This window comes from Dipteris shenzhenensis, chromosome 33 (genome assembly GCF_047967505.1).
Source record: "Dipteris shenzhenensis isolate YYH24624 ecotype China chromosome 33, Dip_SZ_1.0, whole genome shotgun sequence".
In the NCBI taxonomy this organism is placed as follows: domain Eukaryota; kingdom Viridiplantae; phylum Streptophyta; class Polypodiopsida; order Gleicheniales; family Dipteridaceae; genus Dipteris; species Dipteris shenzhenensis.
This window is the reverse complement of record NC_141628.1, coordinates 25687215-25705104: the sequence shown is the minus strand read 5'-3', so window position 1 is coordinate 25705104 and position 17890 is coordinate 25687215. Positions and strand designations below refer to the sequence as shown.

At 43.6% G+C, this 17890-nt stretch overlaps 2 protein-coding genes across 7 annotated transcripts in view; one reads left to right on the top strand and one right to left on the bottom strand.

The window, feature by feature from the left end:
- LOC147879880 (phosphoglucan phosphatase LSF1, chloroplastic) overlaps nt 1-17890 on the bottom strand; it is a 204324-nt gene that overhangs the window by 78442 nt on the left and 107992 nt on the right. For 5 of the 6 annotated variants that reach the window (XR_015540634.1, XM_087371540.1, XM_087371539.1 and 2 more), the window contains exons 6-9: nt 1749-1870; nt 1450-1665; nt 1051-1162; nt 614-726 (exon numbers count right to left, since the gene is read on the bottom strand). Coding sequence is in view for 4 of the 6 variants with exons in the window: in XM_087371540.1 (XP_087227666.1) it covers nt 614-726; nt 1051-1162; nt 1450-1665; nt 1749-1870 (563 nt within the window). In the remaining 2 variants the exon portion in view is untranslated. The remainder of the gene's footprint in view (nt 1-613; nt 727-1050; nt 1163-1449; nt 1666-1748; nt 1871-17890) is intronic. The other variant, XR_015540635.1, reaches the window with a different exon arrangement.
- On the top strand, nt 9468-16905 carry LOC147879881 (uncharacterized). Its single transcript, XM_087371386.1, has 3 exons — nt 9468-10238; nt 16630-16643; nt 16780-16905. The coding sequence occupies exons 1-3, from the start codon at nt 9470-9472 to the stop codon at nt 16903-16905; spliced, it is 909 nt and encodes a 302-aa protein (XP_087227512.1). The 5' UTR covers nt 9468-9469.

Here is a 17890-nt window from a genome sequence, read left to right as displayed (position 1 = left end):
CACTCTGATGGCCATATGGGCGAGCATGCAGGGATCCTCCAGAGCAGCTACTGCTAGGAGAGTTACTTTTTTCAGAGTTTGGAGAGGATCTCCTTTCTTCTCTGAGTCTCCTCGGGGTGGAGGTGGCATTTTCAGCCTCCGCCTTGGTTTTTTATTAGCTCATTTTGAGCTGTTTTTTTCCTCATACATTGCATGACTCCCGCACTTGAGCTTGCTCTTGCAGTTTTCATTCATACTTAATGAAGTAATTTTCTTATTTAAAAAAAAAAACACTTAGAAGGTCTTTTTCATGAACGAAACACCAGGTCAAATAGACACAAGGCTAAAATATGAGGCTTCATCCGAGTAGACTCAAGAGAGTAGAAGTACAAAGGAAGATAAGGCCAAGTATGAGGCTTCAGCCAACTGAGTAATATCAAGAGAGTAGAAGTCCATAGGAAGATAGGGCCGTGTGAACCTAGAGCCTTGTGCATGAAAATCTTCTCATTCTAATGGTGTTTTTCAAAAGAAGCTATACACATGATAATAGCTTTGTTCATTAACTAAGAACTTGCAAAAACAAAGGATTACAAGAAACTAATCATATGTGAGCTTACTAACTCATAATACTTACTTGCCTTGTGGAAGACGAAGATCCACAACATATTTCGGGCCACCGGCATGCACAGCTTTGATTGGCTCGTTCCACTCTCCCTTGAAATCTCCCACTAACAACACCTCTTCACCCTAGTTATCCAAAACAACAGCATGATAGAGTAGAAATATAGATATACCTTGGCATACTACCAACCTTGCTAGCTCTGAACATTATTCAAGTTTTTTAAGGCATCAAAAGATAACCTAGTACACAAAACCCCTTCACACATTTTATCTTTTCCATAAGTAACTACAAAGCAACAATCGACTTTCAAGCAATCAGTACCTCTCCCTCCACAGCTATAGTATCCTCGTTCCAGAACTTCTCACTACTACACATAGTGCAAATTGTCAAATTCCCTGGGGTCAAACCCCAAGGATGGTACGAGTTTGCTGCAAGGATTAATACCTTACCTCCCTACAACCATGGTTCCAAACAAATTGAGCAGTATGAGTTGGTGGCCCTTTATGGTTGCCTTTTTCAGCCATTGCTATAAGATCCCATGTGGCCCATACCAATGCTGGTCTGCTCAAAGCAAGTCCCTCTGTCATTAAAACTGCTAACGTCTAGCTGCGTGAATTTTTTTTCAAACAAATTAACTACAGACTGTTAATACATTATTTTAAAAAGTCATAGTTTCTTCAACACCTTTGACAACTTAAACACATCTAACAGTTCAGCGCTTACTGCACATTGACTATTATAAAAAGATACTTTTATTATGGCAATGATAAAAATTAGAGCAAGAAGCATTTTGTTTTTCCCATGTCACTAATTCTAAGGGACAATATAGCAAAGTAGGTTGTACAAACCTGTCAGGACCACAAGGATGCATGCCATGAACAGAATCTATTGCATCCTGTAATGCCACATCACGGATCCAATGTAGATAAGCAATTACGCAAGCAGGTGAACGATCGAGCCCTGTTGTACATGTCACAAAGACATGGTGTTCCTGTCGGAGTAACCTGTACAAAACTCCAACAGCAAAAGGAAGTTTTCTCCGAAGATCAACGGAATCCACTTCCCTGCAGTAAGAATTTTTACATATATTAGCATGGTTATTCAAATCATATAAATATGAAAAATCTCTCACAAAATGTATGGGTACCGTATGGGACAATGTATCACTTGCAGCCCTTGCTCCTTCAAACTAAGTTCAATGGAATCTCCATGAATTCCCCAATTAACTTGCTCACTTTTGCACTGGAAATTTAATATTGCAGAAACACCCTGGAGAAGGCAAAATACTTAACAGTGAGACGATGATATCTATTAGCTTACAGAATAGTGCATGTTGGATCAAGGGAGATGTGTGTGACCATAAAATTTATGTTTTGGTGTGACTGAATATTTCAAAAAACAAAAGGCTTCAAAAAATTTCCAAAATCAAGACATTGAAATCACAAAAACAAACATTGTCTGAATGACAGGGCTCCTGCCTACTGTGCCATTTCATCACTGTTTGCCCAAGACTCTTACCTCTCTAGCAACCGCATATAGACCTCAACTAAGTATGATAATGAGGAGAAGCATAACCAGTCCAAGTGATTTAATGTTATGTTTGTTTACTAACCATGAATACATAAGTATATTTTTCCACTTGTTATCATATTCTTTCCCCACGTTGACCGGCACCCGCCGGCACCCGTACCCCCTAGGGGGACGGGACTTATGAGACTTAGATTTCCAAGACCCTAGCCTGCACCATTTGGAACTGTAATGGTACCTTATGGTCAGACCCAGGGAACTTCTCGGACTCTTATACAAGACGAGACATAGTCTTTTACACGGAGACACACCAGAGTCCAGAGTGTCCACTACCGATAGTCAGTGGCTACACATGGGAGTCAGCCTTCAGGGATGAGACGAGTAATACAGGAGGAGTCTGAGGATCAGGCGGGGTCGCAGTATTGTATAGGTCTTCCCTCACTGGAGCCATCTCCATTGAGAGGAAGGACGCACACTCCCGATTCATGTGGATCGGGATCCGACGCACAGACACCTGTGACCTTTTCATAGCAATATGCTACTTCCCGCCAGACACATCCCACTTCGCTAGAGTGGCACGAGAGGAGGGTGAGACATCACCATATGCACCCTTACATCAGGATATCCTAGACCTTTCAGCCCGTGGGGAAGTTCTCCTTGTTGGGGACTTCAACGCCAGGACGACAGGCACCACTCCTGGTATTCCGAGACGCCTCTATCATCATGCTACCAGACATGGACCTAGATGGAGCAGGTATGACCAGGACCTCATCGGACCGACACGGGCCTGTTACACCATATGGACACGCGCTCCTTGATCTGGGCAGGATGCATGATCTCATCATCTACAACGGGCTTGACCTATGGCCCTCCTCAGGTGGTTTTACTTGCTTCCCACACGAGGGGCACTAGTGTAGTAGATTACATTATGGGATCCCCTACCTTCACTTCATGTATCACAGACTTCACCATAGCACCACTCCCTCCAGGAGCTGATCACACATACCTATTCTTCACTATTGCCACCCCACACTTAGCCACACCACACACACCACCTAGGAAGCACGACACCTACCACGACATACGCTTTGATCACAGCCTCTCACCGGGCTACTCTGGATGCCTAAACAGACTCCTAACCTACATCGATCACATACCACTCATAGAGGACCGTGCTGCCCTGATTAGTTGCACACTCCACGAGGCTGCCCTCCAAATCTTTCCCCACACCACACGGTCCACTAGACCACCTCTTGGTTCTGTACCCTGCAACCACTGGTATGATGCGGAGTGCAAGGCTTATCGCCGACAGCTCCGACTTGAAACCAGACGTCGCCTCCCGAACACACCAGACACGGTACGCAAGTACTGACATCTCGTACGTTGGAAGAAGTAGGCATTTCTTCGTCGAAATGAGGAGGAGCTGCTGCACATATTGTGCAACAACAACTCTAAGGATTTTTGGCAGAGATTCCTTAAGCGTAGGTCTCCATCACCCCTCACCGACACGAGAGTCTGGCACACGTATGCACACCATCTTTATGATGTTCCACACCAGCCCACTCCAGATCTCATACACACATCTCGCCCCACCACTTACACGTTGTTCACCAGAGGGGGAGTCAAGGACGCGACATTGAAACTGCACGATGGCCGAGCTAAGGATCACGAGGGGTTATGCAACTGAATTTATCGCATATGGGATCAACACGTTAGCCCCGATCCTAGTGTTCTTCCTCATAGACAGCTATTAGCACATCGACATATTGCTTCATCTATTTGTCACAGATGTCTGGCTCCACGGGAGACTGTACCTCACATATTCTGGCATTGTTCCCACTCTCATCATTTTTTGGACTTTCTTGGGCAGCGTTTGAGAGCTCGGTTTCCTCGTACTGCCTTTGGAAAGTTCTTTTGGCTCTTTGGTGTGCATCCTCCCAGACAAGAGTTTGATTTGTTTTTTGTTTGGGTTCAATACTGGGCACTCTGGACTCTATGGAAGGATCGCAATCATAGGGTCTTTGGTGATCCCATTTTCTCCACTTTCTCTTTCTTTAGATACTCTTTGCAGCAATCGCTTTTCGATTGCTTGCAATTTGATTCTATTACTCTTGATGTATATTTCTCCTACAGTGAGATTTTCTCTTGATGTATTTTAGGTTCCCTTTTTTGGGTTAGCTTTTTTGTGATATAATGATTCAAAAATTCCACCAAAAAAAAAAAAAAAGTGTGTGTGTTTTTCCCTTGTGATGTCACTTCGTTACATCACTTTTTGCAAGTCAATAATCTAAAACTGGAGGATGTTTTGTTAGATCCTCCTCCAACTGATACATAAATTACTTGGTCGCCTCATGAGTTTTTCTCTCTCACGCTTGCTTGTAAATTTTATCTTTGTACTTATTGGTGGGTTCTCACCTCGTTTTGAGGTTTCCCACAGAGAAGTATAGGATTTTACTATAAAAAATGTGTGTGTGTGTGTGTGTGTGTGCACTGAGGTAGTGTGTGTGTGTGTTGGTGAGAGAGGGGTGTGTGTGTGTGCATAGGGCTTTGGCTCTCTTTTGAGCTCTGCCCAGATGTAAATGAATGTATCATAATATAAGTATCTTGGTTTTACAAAAAAAAAAAAAGTGTGTGGTGTGTGTGTGGTGTGTGAGAGGGTGGTGTGGAAGGCGACGAGAGAGCGTGAGAGAAGAGGTCGACGCAGAGCCAGGATCCCGTTCAAATGAATGTATCATAATATAAGTATCTTGGTTTTACAAAAAAAAAAAAAGTGTGTGGTGTGTGTGTGGTGTGGAAGGCGACGAGAGAGCGTGAGAGAAGAGGTCGACGCAGAGCCAGGATCCCGTTCAGCTCCCTTTCCGTCCGTACGTCTGTACGGACGACGTACGGTTGTACGGCGTTGAACGTACTGTTTCGGCTAATCCCTGCGACGCCTTGTCTGAACCCGCTGCTGTCCTCCTCGCTATCGAATTTCTCCTTCTCAACTTCCTTCTGTTCGTCCGTACATCTTTGCTTCTTCCGTACAGTACCGTCCCTTCGTATCCCATCAGCCTCTCTTTTCCGTACATTTCTGCTTATATTCTTTGTTTCAGTATTTCGTACGGGTCAGTCTTCTTCGTATCTCCGTACAAGGCCACCGTACGTCCGTACATCCCTTCCTCCTCTGTACAGCTATAGCCCCGTCGTTTCCCCTCACCCCCTCCGTTCCGTACAGTTTTGACAGTTCATCTGTGTCAATTTTCCGTACTGTTCTGTTGCCTTTCCGTACATCTGTACGTACCTCACTCCGGTGTTCCTCCCATACAGTTTCTGCCTGCTTCTCCTTTCGTCAGTACAGTGCTGCAGCCCTCTCTTTCTCTCATTGTTTGATATTGGTTGAATCCCTCAGCCTCCATGGCAGAAGCAAACAAATATTATGTCAAGAGAGCACTCTCTCCTGAACCCAAACGACAAGCACGGGAAACCTCTCCCCCCATAGCTCCTTCTTCTGAAGATGCTTCATATGTGTTTGATATGTTGAATGAGGATTTTCAACAAAGTAGAAGGGAATGGATTCAACCTGCTCTGGAACTCACTTACAAAATGAAGTTGCCTTCTCTTGTGCATCCTTTGAAGAAGCTCTCTCAAACTGCAGTGATCATCTTTTTCCCAGGCAAAATTCCCTCTGCTAATGATGTGGGACAATGGGTGAATTCTCTCCTAGGTGGATGCTATGTAGAAGGAGTCTATTTTGCCTCCCGAGGATTTTATGAAGTACATCTTTTGGATGCCTTGACAAAACAAAAGATGTTGGAAATGTCTCCTTTATTTTTTGGTCGACAAATGGTGCATATTATGCCCTGGTCCCCTAATAAGGACTATCAGAATCTCATTAAGCATCACTGCCCAGTATGGGTTGAAGTGGTTGATTTTCCAGATTACATGAGAACAGAGCTTCCAGGTTTAGCTATGACATTGGGACAAGTGATCTGTCCTCCTCGTCCCACAGGTAATAAAAATCGTTTTTGCATCTTGTGGGATACTGATAGACCGACCCCCTCCTCTATTGCAGTTGAGATTGAGGGTGCTAATTTGGGAAAAAAATATTTCACTTTAAAATGGGGCATTTTTGCTGGAGCTTGTTTTTCTTGTCACAAGTTTGGGCATCTTGCTTCAGAGTGTCCCTCTATCCTTCATCCACCTCCTCCAGCAGCTATCCCTCTGCCATCAAATAAAGGAGGTCAGAAGACATATGTTGAAAAGATTGAAGTTAAAGGAGCAAAGCCTTCAGTTGATACAGGGACCCAGGCCATTTCAGCTCCAAATAAGGATAAAGGAAAAAGCAAGTTAGGGGAAAATAACCCATCTTCTCATGAGGGATGGCAGACTGCAAAGAAGATGGTGCCCCTCAAACAAAGACCTCTCCAATCTCGTAATTGGGATGCCTCTGCTCCTTCTCCAGGACAATCTTCTACCTCTCCAAGCAACCCCATCTCAAAGGCATGGGTTAATGCAGTCAAGAAGGGTCTTCCCCTTTGTGAAGAAGATGATATTATCAGGAAATTGGATGCTGAGGGTCAGCAAGACCCTGTGGCAATGGCTGAGGCTTGAGGCCTCCTGTTCTTTTTGAGGACAGATCATCTCTTGTATATATTTTCATGCGTGCTTCTCTTAAATGTTTTTCCTACAATATACAGGGCCTCTGCAACCAGAATAAATGGAGGCTTTTATGGCATTATATAAATACAACTCATCCGGATGTTGTGTGTCTACAAGAGCATAATCAGCATTTTTTGGCTGGCCAGCATGGGTTTTTTTCTGGATATGATATATTTTATTCAGGATCTGAACAGTTCTCTGGGCTGTGCATTTTAGCCAGACATGATCTGCAACCCTTGATAGCATATAATCATCTTGGTGGAAGATGGATGATTATCCAATGTATGATTAATGGAGAGATTTTTGAAATAGGATCTTTGTATGCTTCTCAAAATTCAGCATCAAGAGCTCAAATGTGGAACTCCATCAAGCAATATCCTTGGTCTTCAAATGCACTACTTTGTGGTGATTTCAACAATTCTCCTCACTGGAAGGACAACACTATACATAAATCCCATATGCTGCCTTCTGAAATTCAGCAATGGGAACATATGACATCATCTCTTCAATTTGCAGATTTATGGACAGCAACTCACCCATCAGTTTTGGGATTTACATATCATCATAATGCTTTCACAGAATATTGGGCCAAGCTTGATAGATTTTATCTTCTTCATGCTCAGCAATATGATGAATATACATGTCAAATGCGGACTGATTATTCACAGCAATTATCTGATCATACTCCACTATGGCTCATTCTTTCCTTTGGTATGCCTCTGGATGACTTGCAGCTCTCTTCAGTCAGAAATTTACAGGTTAATCAATTATATCTCTCTCATGAAAATTTCCAGCATATGATCAGATTGGCTTGCAGGCCATTGCTTTCCCACGCTCAGGAGGATCTGGACTTTGCTTGGACCTCTTTCATACATCGTATTCAAAATGTCATTAAGGAATATGGAAGATCGTACATGGCAGAATCCAGACAGCATATCCAGTGGGCAAAATCATACAAGCAGTATTTGGTACAGATTAGTCATCAAAGATCTCTATCTGATTCTGAGCAGCATTTATTGTCTTGTGCTTCTTCCATAATTGATGCCAATGATAAACGCAAGTTGTCCAAATGGCAGATCCGGGCCAGAGCTAAACCTATGCTAGATAAGGGCTGTTCCTCGAAATCTTTTTTCCGGAACTTACATGCACATAGACAAAGCCAATCTATCATGAGGGTCAGGAAACCAGATGGCCTTTGGACCCAGACTCTATCTCAGCTAGAAAAACAATGTTTGGATCATTTCCAGCTTCTCTTTTCTCAGCCATCATCTTCTACACCTCAGGTTATTTCAGCCCGTAACAAATTTACTACGTTTGTTTCTCCTATTGTCTCATTGCACAAAGCCTCAATGCTGGAAATGTCTTTTTCGGATGTTGAATTGGATGAAGGTCTTAGGCATTTGGGTAAACATAAATCCCTTGGTTGGGATGGTCTGACGGTTGAATTTTTTGAAGCCTTTTGGCCTGAACTGAAGGGTCCAATTCTGCAGTTTATAAATGTAGCCTGGCAGCTTCAACATCTTCCCTCAGCTTGGAAGCATGGTCTGGTTAAGCTTGTGCCCAAAAAACCTCTATGTGAGACTATGGACGACTGGAGACCCATCACTTTGATGCCGGTTATATACAAACTGATTGCCAAGATGTTGGTACATCGGATAAAGGATATCCTTCATGAAGGCCTTCATCCCAGGCAATATGGTTTTGTTCCTAGACGGCACATACATGACAATATCTCTAACACTATCATCGCAATGGAATATGCAAAATATTCAGAACAAGATGTGTTGGTCATGCAGGTGGATGTGGCTAAGACTTTTGATACAGTACAGTGGGATTATGTTTCTCAAATCATGTTAAAACTTGGTTTTGGGCCAAAGCTAGTTAATGTCATATATTGGCTTTACTCAGATTCCACTCCTCAATGCTTTATTGGTAATCATTTGTCTGAGTCTTGGACTCTCGAACGCTCAGTTCGACAGGGATGCCCTCTCAGTGCTTTGCTCTATGCCATTGCTTCACACCCTTTGCTACTTTATATGGATCACATGGTTGATACTGGACAGCTAGAGGGGCTTCAGATTTCTGGTTCACGACCCTTCCTTGCACAGGCCTATGCAGATGATTCATTCTTCATGCCAAAGAATAGTCCTTTGGAGATTCGCCTCTTGATGGATACCCTTTCAGAATTTGGCCTAGCAGCTGGTCTTAAAATTAATTTTCAGAAATCAAAACTCTTGCCACTCAAGCATTGTGACTGGCATGCTATCTTGTGGCCAGGTCAGATTGTTTATCCTGAAAGTAAGACATTTGGGCTATCCCATTGGCTGGAAAATCAGCAATAAGCAACAAATGTCCTGGGTGGCAAACAAAATTCAGAACAAATTAGAATATTCGAAGATCTCCACTTGGCCTTTGCATGTACGGCTTCGAATTGTCCAGTCTATTGTTCTAGCTTATGTCCAGTTCTATCTTCCTCTTTTACACTGGTCATCTCGAGATCTCACTTCCTTTATGTCTCAAGCCATGGAGATTTTTTGGAAAACAAAGCATCATAAAAAAGCTTTACGACTGCTCAAAATGGATTTGCTCTGCTCACCAAGAATGCATGGTGGTTTGAATATAATCAACACCAAATTTCATGTGTTGGCAAGAAAGATCACTATGCTCAAGACTTTTTTTGAACAACAGCAGCCTTGGTCTATCATGTTGGCAATTTTGTGTGGACAGATGAGCACTAATGTTTATGGACACTGGCTAGTTGATCCATCGGAAGTGGTGCTTGGCAAATTGCAAGGTAAAATCCCTCGTTGTCCATTCTCTAATTCCTTGATTCAGGACTGGAAGCAAGTACTCTCTCACATCAAATGGTCTCCCCATCCTGCTTCTTTAGCTTCTTCACTCAGAATGGAAAGTATTCATTGGAGTGCTGTCTTTTCCTCTCCCCTTGCTGTTCAACAACCCATCAGAGCTTACAATCTTACGAAAATGGGTATCCGGTTCATTGATGATGTAGTGGATATGCAAGGAAATATTCTCACTTTTCCAGTAGCATGTCGACGATACAATTTGGGGATGCATCATCGACCCATTTGGAAAGCTATTGCTGATCTCTTACTCCCTCTGCTTCCAATTCCGACATTGAATGTCGGAGACAGGCTTCAAGATTGGCACCTTTGCTCTTTAAATACAAGCATATCCTCTAAGCCTTTGAATTTATTGACTTCTATACAGGCTTATCGTTTGATATTACCTCCTCCCTGGATTGCCCATCATGCTAATTCTCTATGGCATTTGAACAAGTCTTTAGCCTGGTGGAAAGGAAGATTGCATTTGATATGGAAATTGAAAATGCCTTTGAAGCAACGACTCCTTCTATGGCAATGTATTGTTGGTATTCTTCCAGTAGGGGTGAAATTGGCTCAAAGAAGGATAGCTTCGCCCCTTTGTCCAAGATGTCATCTTACATCTGAGAGTATTCCGCATTTACTGTGGTTTTGTTCATATTCCAGAGACCTCCTTGACAGAATCTCCTATTTCTTATCTCTCAGATTCCCAACTCACAAGTTCTACAGGTTTTTCTGGATATATGGCAAACTATCAGCTTCTTTATCACAGTATTCTCTTTTCTTCCACTGGATCAGATACTGGGCTTTATGGACCCTCTGGTTACAGTGCAATCAAGCATATCTGAATTCTCCACTTCAGCAGCCATATGAGTTCTTCCGAGCCTCATTGCGGCAGTCTTTATATGATGCCTTACATGAGGAAGATTTAGATCTTTCTTGTATTCAGCTTTTCTTTTACTGCTTTTGATGGATAGGGCTTTGGCTCTCTTTTGAGCTCTGCCCAGATGTAAATGAATGTATCATAATATAAGTATCTTGGTTTTACAAAAAAAAAAAAGTGTGTTGGTGAGAGAGGAGAGCTCCTGCTCAGTCCTAGCCTAACCTGCCGTACAGTCTTCATGTGCTTTCCGTACAGCCTCCACACAGTTCCCTATGGCCCTCGTCCAGCCTGTGGGATTCTGTACGCCTGTGGGATCCCATACGCCTCTGGGTTTCCGTACGCTTGGTCCAGCCTGTTGGTTTCCATACGTCCGTCCGTACTCTCAGATTTCTTTCCGTATGGTTTTCCCTCTGCCTTGCAAGCCCTCTTGCTTCTCACTGCTCTCCTGTTTGTTTTCCTATCTGTACTGTCGGTTTTTGTCTGTAAGTCTCTTTTCTGTCCATACGTATCTCTGCCTTTGTCCGTACTGTTCGTACCTTTGTTTGTTCATTTTCTGCCTTTGTCCGTACTGTCCGTGTGTATCTCTACCTTTGTCCGTACATCTTTTGTCCTTTTGTTTCGTACCTATCCGTATAGTCTTACTGTACTTTTTTATGTCGTTCTTTTCTCCGTACTCTCCGTACTCCTTTGGGCTGCTGCTGTCATTACTTTATTTCTTTCCTGCTGTCCTTCTTTCAGCTCTTGTCCTGCTGTCCTTTTTCTGTTCCTACTCTCCCTCTGCTACAATGGTGGATTTTCCATATGAGAAGACCTTTCACAAAGAAAGATCGCTTCAAAGCAAAAAGCAAAAGCAAGTAATGGGTTAGGATGACCCCCTACATGCCTCTGCAGAGGCTCAGCTGGTATATGAAGTAATGCATGAGGGCTTTGAGGATACAAGAAAAAGTTGGAATGATCCGGTTCCTACCACATGTATCATGATTGAGGTAGATGATATCTTCGACCCCGTGAAGGATTATGCCAAACATGCCATCATTATTTTCTTTCTGGGACGGATGCCTGCTGCTGCTGATGTTGGCAATTGGTTGACTAGAACCCTAGGTGGTTGCTATGTCAAGAAAGTGCATTATGCAGCAAGGGTTTTTTTTGAAGTGATAATGGCTGATGAAGAGCACAGACAGATTTTGTTGGAGCACTCTCCGCTCTTCTATGGCCAGCAGATGGTCCATGTATTTCCCTGGTCTCCTACCAGAGATTATTAGGCATTGATTCGGCATCGCTACCCTGTATGGGTAGAAGATGTGGATTTTCCTAAGTGCATGGCTTCTCTATTGCCAGAAATTGCAGCCTCTCTCGGTAAGGTGGTTTGTCCACCGAGACCAAATGGCAATTCGAATCGCTTTTGCATTTTGTGGGACACAGATAATCCCACACCGGCTTCTTATTCACTTACTGTCAATAATGTTTCCATGGGCAGTGCTTTCTACAAGCTAAAATGGGGGCTGTTTGCAGGTGCTTGCATTGAATACAAGCAATTTGGGCATATGGCTTCACAATGCCCTTCCTGAGCTCCTAGAATGCCAATACAAGCTGAAATGGTTTCGCCTCAAAGTAAGAATGCCAATGCCTCTTCTGTAGTAAAAAACAAAGGGGTAAAACAGTTTTTTGCTATTCAAGACAAAGGTAAAAGCCCCGGTTGTCTTGAATGCTATTGCCCCTCTTCCTATGCCTTCAGTCTCTCCGTCTCAGGTGAAGGGTAAAAATTTGGATGAAGGATGGAAAACTCCTCGCAAAGTTCTCTCTCCTAGGAGACCTCTGCCATCCAAGACTTGGAATGGTGCATCTTCACAAGCCAAGACACCAGCTGAAAACTCTGGCATTGGCTTGACTTAGGCTGCAGTCACTACTAATTGTACCCTCTTCCCAGAAGAGGACGTTGCTGCTCTATTGTCTTCCGCTCAGGCTGATTCCTCTTCTCAAGGCAAGGTCCAGATATTGAGATGGAGATGCAGACATAGTCAGTTTGTTTATTGCTGTACATAACTGTCCCATAGTTGTAAATATACTTGACCACATCAAATGCGTTACACTCACTGTACAGGGTTTGTGTGATCGTAGAAAGTGGAAACTTGTGTGGATGTAGGGTAAGATAGCAAAGGCAGAAACGATTTTAAGAAGTTACAAGCGACTCAAGCTTGCAAGACAAATTACAATAAATTTTGTATTGTGAATCATGAATGTAGTAGTTAGTAATACATATTACGTATAGTATATACTAATGAACATGACCAGCCAACTGCTTCCAATGCTCATTGCTCACAGCAGCTAGCTAATAGCTAGCTAGCTGGCAATTAGCAGCATCATGCATGTAGCAATCTACTTGCCACGCTCCAACGCAACGAACAAAAGGGGCTACAGCCTACTATCGTCATGCATGTACAGCTAGATTACCTGCGTCCACGATGCACTTGGGCGCTCCTGTTCGTCGTTCAAAGGCGTTGGAGTAGATATCGATTGCTGCTCGTGGACCGTGGTACTTGCTTGCTAGCTTGCAGTGTGCACGTATTGCGTAGGGGCCAGGGCGCTTGAGCCTTGCAAGTTAGCGGCGCAGGGGCCAGGGGCGCTTGTGCGTAGGGGCCAAGGCGCTTGGAGATAGCAGCTAGCTAGCGGGCTGCGGCGCAGCCTGCAGGTGTCGTCAAAAAGCCCCTAGACCCTGCATGGCTAGTTGTTGACAGTTGTGCGCAAGGGATGGCCTAGTCGAGGGCCGAGGCTCGTGGGCTTGGATTTGCAGGTAATCGAAGAGCAAGGCTGTCACTTGCACATGCACGCCGCGTCGCCGCCGTACGGGAGATTTCGCCTTGCAAATTTTTATCTAAGCTTAGGATTGCTTTTTGGGATAGCCTCAAATCCCCTCTGCTACAAATGGCTAATTCAGCTTGGGAAAATCAGCAAATGCCCCTGTCACGGAAAAAGGGACTGGTAAAGCTCCTTCCTAAGAAGCAGATTTCTTATTTTATCACTGATTGGAGACCAATCATGCTCATGCCAGTCATTTACAAGATCATAGCTAAAATGCGTGTTGACCGTATCAAAGGCTATCTGCATGATGGGCTGCATCCTTCTCAATATGGCTAAAATGCTTGTTCCTCGTTACCAATGCTTATGTTGGGATTGAATATGCCAAGTACACACAGTAGGATGTTTTGCTTTTACAGATTGACATTGCCAAAGCTTTTGACACAGTTCAATGGGAGTTCATCTCGCAAACAATGCGATCCTTGGGCTTTGGAATAAAAATGCAGCAGGTTATTTATAGGCTCTACAGGGATAGCAATGTTGCTTGTATTCTTTCTGCAGACATCTCTGAAGAATGAACTCTTTGTAGTTTGGTTCGTCAGGGCTGTCCCCTTTATTGCTACTCATCCTATGCTGCAATACATTGATCATCTAGTGGCTACAGATTCTCTCCATGGTTTGGAACTGGATGAAAATCACAGCATTGATTCTTTCTTTACTCCAAGGAATACTCCGCCTGATCTTTTTGCTTTGATGCAAGCCCTTTCAGTTTATGATTTGGCAGCTGGCCTTCATGTTAACTTTCAAAAGTCTAAGCTGCTCCCATTGCATCTTCAAGACTGACACACTCTCTTATGGCTAGGGGAGATCATCCCACCCACTCGGTTAGTTTGACACCTTGGTTATCCTTTGGGCTGGGGACTTAATCGTCGACAGCAAATTGATTGGATTCTAATCAAGCTCCGGAAAAAGCTTGAATATTGGAAACTGGCAACCTGGCCTTTACATGTTTGCCTCCGAATAGTGCAGTCCATACTTGTGGCGTACATTCAATTTTATTTGCCTTTGATCATGTTCACCAAGACAGATCTTGATTCCTTTATGTTTGTCATGGAAATCTTTTGGCGTTCCAAACATGGCAGAAATAGTCTCAGACTGCTTTCGGTGCATCGAATTGGTTTACCTAAAATGCATGGAGGTTTGAATATCACTATACCCAGGTGCACATCCTTGCTCACAGGGGGAAAATGTTGCTGCGATTCCTGAAAGGTGATCAGCCCTGGGCTCTCATGATTCAATCTCTGGTCACACATATCAGTACTCCTCCTTTTGGTCATTGGCAACCCACTCAGTGGGATTTCTTGTTTGGGTGCATTGATGGCACTTTGCATGGCTGCCCTATGGTCTCCAACTTGCTTCTTGACTGGAAGCATATTCTGTCTCACCTAGAATGGCATGGTCGACAATCTCAGATGGGTAATTCTTTGCGGGCTGAAAGCATTCACTAGTCCAAAGTTTTTCAGCCTCCGCTTGCTTTACAAGAACCTCACCGTTTTTACTTTATTTCTTTTAAAGGGATCAATACTGTTGTTGATGTTATTCACAATAATGGCTCTATGCTTCCCTTTTCTCTGGCAGCCACACAGTATGGTTTGGGTTCTCATTATCGTACTTTGTGGCAACAAATCACTTGTATGCTTTCCCCTTTGGTTCTGATTCCCCCTTTGGAACTCCAGGATCGATTAGAGGATTGGACATTGACTTCCCTTGGGTCCTCCTCTCGTCCTTTGAGGCTATCTCAAATTATTGTACCTGCATTACATCAGTCAGCTAAGTGGTGGAGGAAAAGACTGCGGCAACTTTGGACATACAAGGTTCCACTTCGGCAACAGGTTTTTTTATGGTGAGTGCTGCTTGGAAATTTTCCATCTCGACAGTTGCTCGCCCGTAGGCACATTGCTCCTGCTTTATGTCATCAGTATCTGATTTCTCAGGAGACTGTGCCTCATTTATTCTGGCATTGCCCGTCTTCTCAGCAGTTTCTGGATTCTCTTCGACTGAGGCTATGAGCGAGATTCCCGCCGACTGTGCTCTTCGGAAAATTTTTCTGGCTCTTTGGTTTTCATCCACAGCAACCGGAGTTTCATCTTTTCTTTGTTTAGGCTCGCTATTGGGCACTCTGGACTTTATGGACAGACCGCACTCGTAAAGTCTTTAGTGATCCCAATTTTTCTTAGTTTGCTTTCTTTAAGCGTTCTCTGCAGCAATGTTTCTTTGATTGCTTGCAGACTCACCAAATAGATCGGGATGCATATTTGGCTTATACTGAGATCTTCAGTTGATGTATTTTCTAGCACCTCTTTTTTGAGGTGACTATTCTTGTAATATAATCAATCAAAGCTTTCACTATTTAAAAAATATGTGTGTGTGTGTGTGAGAGAGAGAGACAGAGAGAGATAGAGAGAGAGAGAGTTATCATAATATCTATGGGACCACGTGTGCCGTACATTAGTTAGGGACTAAGAGCCATTACTGCGCCTATGCACTTGTGGTGGCTTGGGGCCAAAAACCCAAACTCAACACAAAACCCTCGGAGGGCGAGGACCCCAAGACCCAAAACTGGTACAAAAACCTCACAAACTAGGACCCAAAATCAAGAATTTATTTTGGGACTCGGCATCCTAACCTAGGATCCTATGGAATAGCTTGGAATCTGAAACCCGCGGCTCAATAGAAGATCTCCATCTATGCTATCAACCCCCGGACCCCAAAAGCCAAGTGCGCAAAATCCAAAACTATTTGGCTGACCCAGACCCCTAACCAGATTTGGAACCTAGCTCCGAAGCTATTCTGAAACAAAACTTGAGACCCAGAGACAATTCTTGCTCCGAAACACCCTTGAAAGACTCAGGTTTGTTGTCTTGGGACAAAATGCTCGAGATACCTGGATCCAAGGCCATCTGATTGGGATCTAAAGCTTGCAACCTCGGACCTGCACACAACTGGCAGCCCCGGAACCCAAAGCTCATAGCCTCTTATCCAAATGCGAGTTCAACCCAAATTTAAAATCAATCAGAGACCCGAACTTGGAATTCTCCACAGAATTGGACACATTACTCTGAGCTTGGAAACCTGAAAACGAAAACTCAGAGCTTGGAATTTGGGCCATTGCAATTCGAAATATCAATTATCCGGGACACTAGAACCCGTAACCGGGACACTAGAACCCGTAACCGAGACCTAGAACCCATAGCACCGGAACACAAAAACCCATTTGGACAAATAACTTTTGGGTTCAGTCTGAGTTTGTTATACTGCTTACTCCTTCTGAACTTACATAGAGCAGTCCGTTTTGGTGAGCAAAAAATAGTAATCGTGGCCACCAAACGTTACGTATTCTAGAGTATCTCTACAGGACAAACCAGTATGTGGCTCACTTTCAATCGCCCCCATGAGGTAAGTGGTGTTTGTAATGTGTTGTGTTCGCACAGGTTTCTCTACTGCCGTACAAGTCCTCCATATCGGGGTTGCTGTGCATGCAATATTATTGGGTTTGGCGTGTCTGGGAGCTTTTTTCTAATGTTGTTTTAGAGCGCCTTGCAAGTGGCAGCCTATGATTTCCTTATGCATTGCCGTGAGGGGAAAATCCAACATCCGCACGAATGAAATCATGCCCGTATGTCACAAGAACCCATCCTCTCAAGAGCACCTTCCTCTTAACAGTCTTTTGCAGCTTGGACCCTGTCTCCCAAATGAGCCTAATAATTGAGTATATTCTTCGCCTTTGTTATAACATTGGTATACACTCTCTAAAGAACCTATTTCCAGCAGTCAACTCCATGTCTTTAGAAAAAGGATGGAATAGGGGATAGTGGTCTTCACCCCCATATGTGCTCTCGAAAAAAAAATTTAGATTTTTTCATTGTCATCCCCAATGCTCTTACAAGTGCTCCCGCCCCATACCTCCACTCTGTGAAATAGGACCTGTATGACCAATGTGCTAAATAAATAGAATTTGAGGTGCCATCTATGAATACTTCTATGATGGTGTTTGTTCTTAAAGCACAATAGTTGTTCCAGCCTAGGTGGACCCTTAGTTCAGAGCATTTATGCGATAGGTTTGGGGGGATTTCAATGCCCAAATACTTGAAGTGCATTAACACCTTGCCCCAGATATGTGATATGTGGCGAGTCCTTGGGTTTTTTTTGTTTTAACAAGCATTGTCTTTGTTTTTCCGACATTTACAAATAGGCCACTGTTTGACAGAATTGATCCATGACCCTGCATCATTTTTTGGAGATCCTAATAGTGGTCTATCACCTTTTTTTTTCTTTTTCTTTTTTCAAAGAAAGGAACCTTCTATTAATGCTTGAAAGATTTTATACAAGACAGCAGCCCCGAAGGTGCTGAGTATGGAAAAAACCGGAAAAGGCTGAAAGAAAGAAACCGGCCTGTTCTAGAGAAACCCAGCTCACTGCCTAGGGGATCTCTGGAATTGGGGCTAACAACCAAGTGGGGGGACTACACAGCCAGCGAATCCCTCGTGGGGTGAAGATGTAGAAAACTCCTGCAGGCCAAGCCTTGCAGAAACGAGCACGCCT

Bases quoted from the DNA above. Each gene is read 5' to 3' on its own strand.
- LOC147879881 (XM_087371386.1), top strand. From the start codon at position 9,470: ATGTTGGCAATTTTGTGTGGACAGATGAGCACTAATGTTTATGGACAC.